Source organism: Triticum aestivum, chromosome 5A, assembly GCF_018294505.1.
Source record: "Triticum aestivum cultivar Chinese Spring chromosome 5A, IWGSC CS RefSeq v2.1, whole genome shotgun sequence".
Taxonomy (NCBI): Eukaryota; Viridiplantae; Streptophyta; class Magnoliopsida; order Poales; family Poaceae; genus Triticum; species Triticum aestivum.
In genome coordinates, this window is record NC_057806.1 from 43347204 (window position 1) to 43357375 (window position 10172).

At 45.9% G+C, this 10172-nt stretch overlaps 2 protein-coding genes across 2 annotated transcripts; both read right to left on the minus strand.

Moving 5' to 3' along the window:
• Window positions 1-297: 297 nt before the first annotated feature.
• Window positions 298-646, minus strand: LOC123101196 (defensin-like protein 10). Its single transcript, XM_044522760.1, has 2 exons — window positions 577-646; window positions 298-467 (listed from the first exon to the last, which is right to left on the minus strand). The coding sequence occupies exons 1-2, from the start codon at window positions 644-646 to the stop codon at window positions 298-300; spliced, it is 240 nt and encodes a 79-aa protein (XP_044378695.1).
• Window positions 647-1835: 1189 nt separating this feature from the next.
• On the minus strand, window positions 1836-4757 carry LOC123102207 (beta-1,4-mannosyl-glycoprotein 4-beta-N-acetylglucosaminyltransferase). The gene is made up of 2 exons (XM_044523513.1): window positions 4398-4757; window positions 1836-3369 (listed from the first exon to the last, which is right to left on the minus strand). Exon 2 carries the CDS (start codon window positions 3266-3268, stop codon window positions 2150-2152), a length of 1119 nt encoding a protein of 372 aa, XP_044379448.1. The 5' UTR covers window positions 3269-3369; window positions 4398-4757; the 3' UTR covers window positions 1836-2149.
• Between the last annotated feature and the right edge of the window lie 5415 nt (window positions 4758-10172).

A 10172-nucleotide genomic window follows, 5' to 3' on the forward strand; every position in this document is an offset into this window, starting at 1 on the left:
ACGCGGGAGCCGCGCGGGGGGGGGGGGGGGGGGGGGGGGTCAGATCGACTCCATACCAGATCAAACACTCCAGAAGATATAATCGCATCACAGCACAGCTAAATCTCTATCTCTGCATCTGTAGCTGCTCATCAGGATGAACCGAAAAGGGCCGAGAACTCCATCAAAACATTACCTTTATTACATCGCCTTAGGTGAACTCTATGTTGAACTGCTCATCATAGCAAATACAACATAGAATTTCACACATGTAGTTCCTTAAACACACACAAAAACATTACTGCTTCAGAAGCATCATCAGCAGGGTTTCATGCAGAAGCAGACTAACATCGGAGGTTCCAAGGAGGTGATCACGCACTTCCCTCCTGTGTAGCCCTCGCTGTGGCAGTTCTTGACGCACGTATCACGCACACATAAGAGAGTAATGTAGGTCTGGCTGACCGTCGCGCAGGTATGATCTTCGGACCCTGCAGTAAACAATAAGGACATCATTTTGCACAGCAGCGTCAGAAAAAAGAATAGAGTACTGAGAAACTGTTTTATATTCATCGCATAATTATTCCAAGCAAGGCTTACCAGGAAGCAACATGAGTGCCATGAGCAAGAGCAAGCACAAGTCTGGCATCTTGACCTTGGGAGCCTCCATGTATGAAGCTGTCGGAGAGGAGAGACAGAGCATTCTCTTCTTATAGCCATGGATGAGCAGACCGTATTAAAAGAAAAGAAAAACTATGTAGAAGAAAGTGAGTATGATGCAATTATATCTAGAAAATGCAAAGATGTGTTGTACCTTCAAAAGCACTATTGAGGCTTGATGGAAGATATGCATCATTTAATATGTGGAGAGTACATTACATGGATAGAAATGCAGACATCTTAAAGCTTTAACCAATTAAAGTTGTTGCACAATGCACATCAGATAAATAAAGTATTGGTTTTGCATCAACTTTTGCACAGTGCAATATTTTTCCATGCTAAAAAACAGTGACATGAAGTCGTGTCTACACTAAACAGCGGGTCATAATGCGAAGCATATTAAAGAAAATGGAACGAAAGAAACATGATGTGTCGACGAACTAGGAACAATGTGTCAGATCCTATAGAGGGAAACAGCAGATGACAGAAATATCTGGAAGGCGGTCAAGCTGAATGGTTTTCTTATATTTTGGCACACATGTTCCTTTTCGAGGTTTAAATGATCAATAAAGTTAGATTTGCCAGCAACTTTTGAGCAGCTTGAAGAAAGTGTTTACAAGCTGCAAGCAGATCAAAATTTCCATAGGGCCCATGTATGTACCAGAAGCTAACATGTGTGGGTCGATGGTCTGAAGATCAAATGAAACTCTCTGCTGAACATTACTGAATAATAATTATGCAAAGCGGCTAGCACGTGTATAGTTTTTGGCTTGTTCCTGCATTATGTTGTCATTTACAGTTCCAAGTAAATATATCAGCACGTGGATATATCAGCGCTACATTTTCTCCCGATTTTCCATTTACAGTTCCAAGCCTCAGACAGATGAGGGGGTGACTTTAAGGGAGTAAAAAAGGCTCTTCATGTTCTAGGTTAAGGAAAACAAAAATAGTACACCATGGACTTACTATATACTGTATATGATTACAACTAAATGTAAATTATTTAGTTAAATGTTCTCATTTTGAGAGGGAAACATGTGAGTTTAGACTGTAAATAAACATTTGTCCATTAGAGATTGTTATTTAAAAATGTTTAAGTAACACTAAACATAGATTAGCATGCAAACAATGCAGATGATATAGTCAGCAGCTATGTTTGTATTTCTGCATTTGTAGCCTGTTCCATTGATTCCAGTAGGAGAAGACAAGGGCATCATTCTCTCCTTATTTAGATCAAAAACAATTACATCATTCATGTGCTTCCTGCTCATCAGGATGAACCCAAAAGGGCGGCGATCCCTGTCGCTATTTTACCTTTGTATCACCTTAGGTGAATTCTAAGCTGAAGTTCACATGGTTCCTTGAACACACACACAAAGTTTCTACCATCCTATCTAAAACAGTAAAACTATTACTGCTCCACATCAAACAAAACACACCTATTTCCACAGTAACAACAACATTGCATCTAAAAGTAATACTGTTGGCTAACAAGTTACAAGACACTTCTGATTTAGCCCGGTCTCAAGCACCCACCAGGAAGTAAGAACCTGTAGCTGTCCGCGTTCCTGATCAAATAGGATGGAAGATGAACAGCGGACGCTGACCTCGGTATCCGCCCCATCTTCTTGAAGAGATCACTAAACGTGTACTCCTCAGGTAGCATGTCAAAAATGTTATCCCCATTGCATATGACTCTCTGGATCCTGTCAGGGTTCAGGAAGATGTCATGTTTCACCCGGTCTGCATGGCTGTATGCCTTCATCTTGAAAGCAAACTCCTTGATCTCCCTGAAGCAGAAGCTGCAGTGCCAGCCCGCGTCGGCCAGCATCAGGTCGGTCTGGCGGGAGTGTTGATACTTGGTCCGCTCGGTGAACACATGCGCTGTCGTTCTCCAGCTGTTTTGATCCACATGAAATTCAAAGGAGTACATATAGTTTTTTAGCTCGAGATGCATGATTGGCGGTATTCCATCACACCACTTCAGCAACTGCACGGTTTCAGGACTGGGGATCTCATCGGCATCAGCCATGATCAAGACATCCCCCACAGCAATGCCTGATCTTTTTAGCAGGTTGTTAAGTGCACGGCGGTGACCGGCTTCTACAAGGAAGGGCATTCGGCGAGAATCAGGATCCAAATCTCCAATGGGAAGCATGTCATAGACAATCTTTGAGCTAGCAAATGCGAAACGGTTGAGGTTTTCAAAGAAGGTGAGTGACTTTGGGATGCCAGTGAAGGTAGCATTCGCTTCAAGGATGACAAACCTGTCAACATACGGAAAGAGCTCATGGTAGCGGATTTCCAGAATATCGAGCTCATTGCTGAAGAGAACAGCATCAAAGACACGGCGAGGGAAGGAGAGAATGCCCCAGCCATGGAGCTGACACAGCTGGTCCATGGACATGTTAGGGGCATAGTAGTGCGGGATACGGGAGAAGGGCTTTGGTGGTGTGTCCCACAGCGGCCGCAGAAAGTAGGAGATACTTTGGAAGTACTGGGTGACAGCAATAACAGAAACTGAAAGAACTAGAACGAAGGGTATCAGGAACTTGAAAGCCAAAGTACTTCTTCTTCTAGTTGCATGAGGCAGATTCACCGAGTTTCCCGCCATGCGACTGTCTTGTTTCATTGGCAAGGAAAGAAATGAGCGAGTCTCGGAGAAGCATATGAGAGTGCCCCAAGCACTCTCTCTTCCTGGGGAACACGGCAATATCGGAAGCTGAATGCAACCTGCATTATGCAAGAGGGAACAGAAAATAAGTAAACAAGGAGAAGAAAGTGGTACAGGAAGCAACATAACTTAGACAAAATAAACATACAGGTAAGATTCTCAGTCTACGAAGTAGAATGGGGATGAGTTACAGCTACACACAGACTCTTGTGAATTTGTGATGCAACTGACTTGTTCTTTAAATGCACACATTCATATACATGTACGACAAGACAAGGAGCCATGAAATTGATGCTTATATGCCAAGATAAACAAGCCGCTATTGCATTTCAGCATTTGCATCAACCAAATAAGGAAGAAAATGAAAGTGCAGCATAACACCAGAGCAGAGCTAGCATCATCTGTTGTCACGGCATTCTTGCCAGTAAACCCCAACAAGCATGATCTAACTGCTCGTGTACTGTCAACAGCATAGCCACCCCAATCTATCAACCACACAAACAAGTACGTATTTGAGATTCCAACAGCTAGGACCCATTGCAGTCTGGTGATCCCTCCTATATGCCTGATGGGTCACCGCGATGCGGAAAACTCACACCCATTCTGATAGCAACACAGGTAAGATGGCAAGCCCCTGTTGCCCAGATCAAACTGAAATGCATCTGTATGCCCAATTTGGTGTCCAACCAATCCGCATCCCCACCTCCTGTTACCATCATTCAGAAGCAAGCAGCAGTCTCGCCCAAATCAGACTGAAACTGCACCTTAGATCACACTGCCAATGCCATGCCATGCCATCGGTTTTCCCCCATTGCTGTTTCTATTATAGAACGAAAACAGCATCGTAGTGACCGCAAAAACAAGAGAGGCCGCCTTACCCTACCCTACACGCCGCCACCTAGCGACTCCCCGCCCCGATTGGTGGCTCGGACCGAATCCCTTCTCAAATCGGCAGGCGCCAAATCCAACCAGAGCCAAATCTCGCTCTCTGCTCCATATCTCAGAGCCGGAGAAGAGGCGGAAGAGGCCGTACTGGGTCTGGGCGGGATGTCGAGGAACAGAGCAGAGATGGCGGAGCGAGTCTCACCTCAGGGGAGACGACGACGGCGGCGGCGGCGACGAACGAGGAGACGAAGACCGCGACGGAGACGGAGACGGAGACGGGGGCGGCGACGAAGGCGGAGGCGGGGGGCGCACCGCGATCTGCTGGCCTCATTTAATCAGCGGCCCCCATGGATCGCTCTCGTCCCCCTCCATGCTGCTAAATTTAGGGAGGCGAGGAAGGAAAAGCAGGGGATGCGGGGTGGATTCGCTTTTGGCTTGGCGTTGCGGGGCGGTGGGATGTGCGACTGGTGTTGCTTTGGCCTTGGGTTTGGGTTCGCCACTCCACTCCCCCTCGGGAACGGGATGGGATGGGATGGGAAGGAAGAACACGAGGAGGGGTGGGTGGGTGGGTGGACGGGGGTCGTGATCCTCTGCATGCGTCAACCGTGTGACAACTAGGTTGGTAAACTCGTCACTCGTGCAAGACAAAAGTCCTCATGTTTGTAGCCGGACCACTCACCAACAGGCCGGGCAAGGCTGTCTTTAAAAATAAATAAAAAACAGGGAACTCAGGTTCCATTAAACTCCAGGGACAGCAGTTGAGCGGGCGTCCAAACCCGCCTCATACGTCTGGACGGGCCATCCAGTTATCGGTCATGAAATTTTGATTCAGACGAACGCCTCAAACATGACTCAAACGTCCGGGCTAACCGGCACCCTTTAAATTCAGCTCAAATATGGGATGGATATGGGGCGCCCGGACACGTCATGTCGGACCCGACAGGCTGACCTCACCGCAAATTGCATCAAATCCATCAAATCGACCTACCGGATCCATTCGCTCTCTCCTCTCTTCTTCCTACTCCTCGGCGTCCGTCTCCCCGCTCCGCTGCCGCCTGCGCCCCGCAGCCGTTCCTAGCCTCTACGCCGCTACCTCCGGCAGAGCAATCCTCTCTCCCGTCCTCACCGCCGGGGACGTCGTCGTCGGCCCGCACCCCACCACGGTACGTCTAGCAACTCTCTGGCTCCGCCTTTGCACTCTATGTGTTTGATACATTGTCTGACTGTATTTTTTGTGATTCTTTAGGGAAAACGATGAATTTCCATGCTTCGCCGGGCGAGGGGTATGGACCCACGGAGCTTGATCAAATGATTCAAGATGAGTTCTTCGATACCTCATATTCGGACGAAGAAGTGGACGCGATCATGCTCATGAGCATGCAAGAGGAAATGGGTCGGCAGGTGGAGCATATTATCAATTTCAAGGGCTCAATCGAAGGGGAAGAGTGATCAATCGAGATAGGGTGTCCGGAGCACAGCTATTGCAGAATGACTACTTTTCTTCGAACCCAACTTTTTTGGATGATCCATGGTTTTGTCGCTGTTTCCGCATGCGAAAATGTTCTTACACATTGTGGAGGGAGTGGAGGCACATAATGACTACTTCAAGCTCACATGATGACTACTTCAAGCTCAAGAGGGATTGATGCGGCCAACTTTCTTTCTTTGCTAAGTGATGTGTCCATTTTGCATCATGTTTTTGTACTGTTATTTATAATATTTTTATTATTATTTTCTTTTATGATGTAATTCTAATGCATCTTCTCTCTTAATTTGCAAGATATACATGGAGAAGGAAATTACCGACAGATGGAATTTTGGACCTAAAAAGCGACATCAGACATACCTATTCTATAGAGCTACAAATGACCTAAAACTTCACGAAGATAAATACTAGAGGGGGGCCACCCGCTGCCCACAAGGCAACAGGGCGTGGTCACCCCCCGGGCGCACCCTAATGCCTTGTGGGGCCCACAGCTGGCCTCCGGCCCCTTCCTTCTGCTATATGAAGTCAATTGCCCTAAAAAAATACACAAAGAACTTTTGGGACGAAGCACCGTCGTCTCGAGGCGGAACCTGGACAGGAGCACTTTTACTCTCCAACAGAGCGATTCCGTCAGGGATACTTCCCTCCGGGAAGAGAAAATCAAAGCCATCGACATCACCAACAATCCTCTCATCATGGGAGGATCAATGTTCATCAACATCCTCACCAGCATCATCTCATCTCAAACCCTAGTTTATCTCTTGTATTCAATCTTTATATCAAAATGTCATATTGGTACCTGTGGGTTGCTAGTAGCTAGTGTTGGTTACATCTCGTAGTTGATGCTAGTTGGTTTATTAGGTGAAAGATTATATGTTCAGATCCTTAATGAAATTTAATACTCCTCTGATCTTGAACATGAATATGATTGTGAGTAGTTACTTTTGTTCTTGAGGACATGTGAGAAGTCTTGTTATAAGTAATCATGTGAATTTGTTATTAGTTCGATATTTTGATGATATGTATGTTGTTGCTTTCTTTAGTGGTGTCGTGTGAACGTCGACTACATGCTTCATCATATTTGAGCCTAAGGAAAAAGACATCGTGGAGTAATAAATAGATGATAGGTTTCTAGAGTGACTAAAGTTTAAACCCTAGTATATACGTACTTCTGTCACTACTAGGAAAAGGGCTACAGATGGAAATGACACTAATGGCGCACTAGACATGTGGTGCGCCATTACTATATACTAATGGCGCATCATTTGTTGGTGCGCCATTAGTGTGGAAGATACTAATGGTGCACCAGGCACACGGTGCGCCACTAGTAACAAAATGTTTTTTTTTCATTTTCTCAAACATACTAATGGCGCATCCGGGCAGAGTGCGCCATTAGTAGTTAAAACTACTAATGACGCACCAGCCCTAGAGTGCGCCACTACTGTATTTTTTTTACTTTTTTGCAAAACTACTAATGACGCATCGTTGCATAGTGCGCCATTACTAGTTTAAACTAGTAATGGGCATTTTTTTTTACTTTTTGATATCACGAATATTTTTAAATTTCATGGGCACTTTTTGAATTCATGAATATTTTTTCAAATTTGATGATATTTTTTCATATTCCATATGAAAAAATATTGGATATTCATGAGGACACTCGATCTCGATCCCCCTCCCTCTCGATAGCTATCCCCCTCGCCAGATCCCCCTCGCCGCCGAGCACCCCCCGCACCCTCCCCCCGCTCCACCGCCGCCGCCGACCCCCCGCACCCTTCCCCGCTCCACCGTCGCCGACGACCCACCGCACCCTCCCCCGCTCCACCGCCGCCGACGACCCCCCGCGCCCTCCCCCGCTCCACCGCCGCCGTCGATGATATTTTCAAATAACAAATTTGATGATATTTTTAAAAAATTATTACTGTTTTTATAAAAAAATATTACTGTTTCATATTCATATTCATTTTCTAAAAATAATTATAAAAAATTGTAGACTACAATTGTTGTTAAACAACAATTATTACTGTTTTTATAAAAAATATTACTGTTTCATATTCATATTCATTTATTAAAAAAAAATAATAAATATACTAATGGCGCACCGGCCTGGTGGTGCGCCATTGCTATCTAAAAAAAGATTTCTAATGGCACACCGGCGGTGGGTGCGCCATTGCTATCTAAAAAAAGATTTCTAATGGCGCACCGACGGGTGGTGCGCCATTAGTAAGCTTCCCCCTATAGCTAAGTCCTCCCTCTCCCTCGCCAGAGATCCCCTTTCGTCCCTCTCTCCCTCGCCAGACCCACGACGCCGCCGCCCCGACCCCCGCCGGACTCCACCCCCGCCGCCCCGCGCCCCCGTGCCCCCGCGCCCCCACCCTCGTCGCCCCCACCGCCCCCGCGCCCCCACCCCCGCCGCCCCGACCCTCAACGTCTTCGCCTTCCTCCTTGCCGTCGGCGCCGAGCAGCAACGCAGCACCGTACGCCCCCCGACCCTCCCCCTCCCCTTCCCCTCCTCCTCCTCCCCTTGCCCCCCGCCTGCGCCGGGGCTGACGGCCCCTTCTCTGTCTCGCAGGGCAAGGTCTCCGGCACCTCTACGACACCGACGCCTCCACCGTCTAGGGCGTCTGTGCCTTCTTCCACCTCCGGCCACCGCGGCCTCACCGTCGATCCCCACACGAGCTCGCCATCGTCTTCCTCTCGGTGAGCTGCACCGGTTCCCCTTCCCCCCCTTTATGTTAACTGAACATTGTCAGGTTTAGGTTCTGTTAACTGAAAAAGTTTAGATTCAGAAACATTGTTGGACTGATAGGAAGTTTGTTGAACAGAGCAATCTACACTTGTAATTTCTACTGTTATGCCTCTATTGATTGTGATCTCTGCACATGTTTAATGTCTATGCTGTTGTGCGGCTGTTATGTGTGTCTATGTCGCTGAGCTTGTGTTATGCACTTCTGCGTTTTGATGTCCCCCCTTACCTTAGTTTTTTCATCTCACTGGTCCTTTTCATTGTATTGGTCCTTTTCATTTTTGTCAAAGAGGCCCCGAGTTCTCTCTTCACTTGTGTGGTGATTGTCTTGGTCCTTTTCATTTTTGTCATGGCATTCTTGAGGTGCTGATGTGTTTGAGGGCATGAACCATGATCAAGTTGAGTTCAGATTTCATTAGATTAGATGGATTATCATGCCTTGTGTCCTGATAGTTGGATATTTGAGTAGTATTGTCAACAGTAATAACTTTTACATGTTTGCATTGCTTCCAAGAGTAACAGCAGGTGCTTATGACACCTTTAGGAGATCTACTCATCTCTAATCATGCTACTCAAGGATAGGAACCGTAGGCATCTCTATATTTTTTTCAGTGTCCTTTATTGGTGGTTCTATGATGTAGTCCAGATGAAACCAATTGCATGCATTGAGAAATAGAGTATTAAAACAGGACTTGACGTGGTTTTCCAATTAGCTATCTGAATTGAGAAAAAACATAGCTTTTGCGGTCTCTGAGGCAAAACTTGCTACTCCATATACAACTAATACTACTACTAGACAAGATACTACTCCATATACTACTAATACTACTACTGTATTTCATTTCAAAGTTCAAAATGCTGGTACTGAGATTTTCATTTCCAATGAGTGATGTTTTTCCTAGCAGTAGAAAAAACATAGCAACTTCTCTGTTTTTATAAAGTTGTTCTTATATGGGTGAAACTTCACTTGTTTTTAGGCTAGTGCAGGGTGTTGCTTCTTCTGTATGGGCCAACTATGTCACAAATAAATTGTTCCTTCTTCTGTATTTGACAAGTAATGACTTTTAAAGATGATGATCATCTTGCTAGTTTGCTGGGTTTTGTCTCCGACCATTGTGTCATGATGAATTTGCAGGTACCCCGAGAGGCCCTTGAGTTTGCCGGAATGTCGATTAACTTCTGTTCCGGCAAATTCGGGTACTCCATATGTCCTATTTTTAGCAAAGGCCATGCCGAAATTTTCCGTGAATTTTAGCATGACTTTGCTAAAAATAGGACATATGGGGTACTTGCGACTAATGCATGCATCGGCGTCGACAAAACCTAAATGATGAAAGCTTAGGCTTTTAGGGTGCCTCGACGTCGACAAACCCTAAATGATAAAACCTTGGCTTTTAGGGTGCCTCGGTGTTGATAAGAACCTAAATGATGAAAGCTTAGGCTTTTAGGGTGCCTCAGCGTCGACAAACCCTAAATGATAAAAGCTTAGCTTTTAGGATGCCTCGGTGTCGACAAACCCTAAATGATGTAGTTTTGAATTATGAACGTAGGATATGTCGTCATCATCATCGGACGACGAAAGTCTCCCGGCGGAGTGCAACTGGTGCCACGGCAATCGAGGTCTGTGCGACATGCCTCACTTGGACAATGATCGGCGCTTCAGCATTAAGCTCGAGGAGACCTTCGAAGTTGAAACGGTACACAACGACGACAAGTGTTATTTTCATAATTAAGCATGACTTCAA

Bases quoted from the DNA above. Each gene is read 5' to 3' on its own strand.
- LOC123101196 (XM_044522760.1), bottom strand. From the start codon at position 646: ATGGAGGCTCCCAAGGTCAAGATGCCAGACTTGTGCTTGCTCTTGCTC. The intron at 468-576 runs GTAAGCCTTGCT...TGTTTACTGCAG, and splicing joins GGCACTCATGTTGCTTCCTG to GGTCCGAAGATCATACCTGC.
- LOC123102207 (XM_044523513.1), bottom strand. From the start codon at position 3,268: ATGAAACAAGACAGTCGCATGGCGGGAAACTCGGTGAATCTGCCTCAT.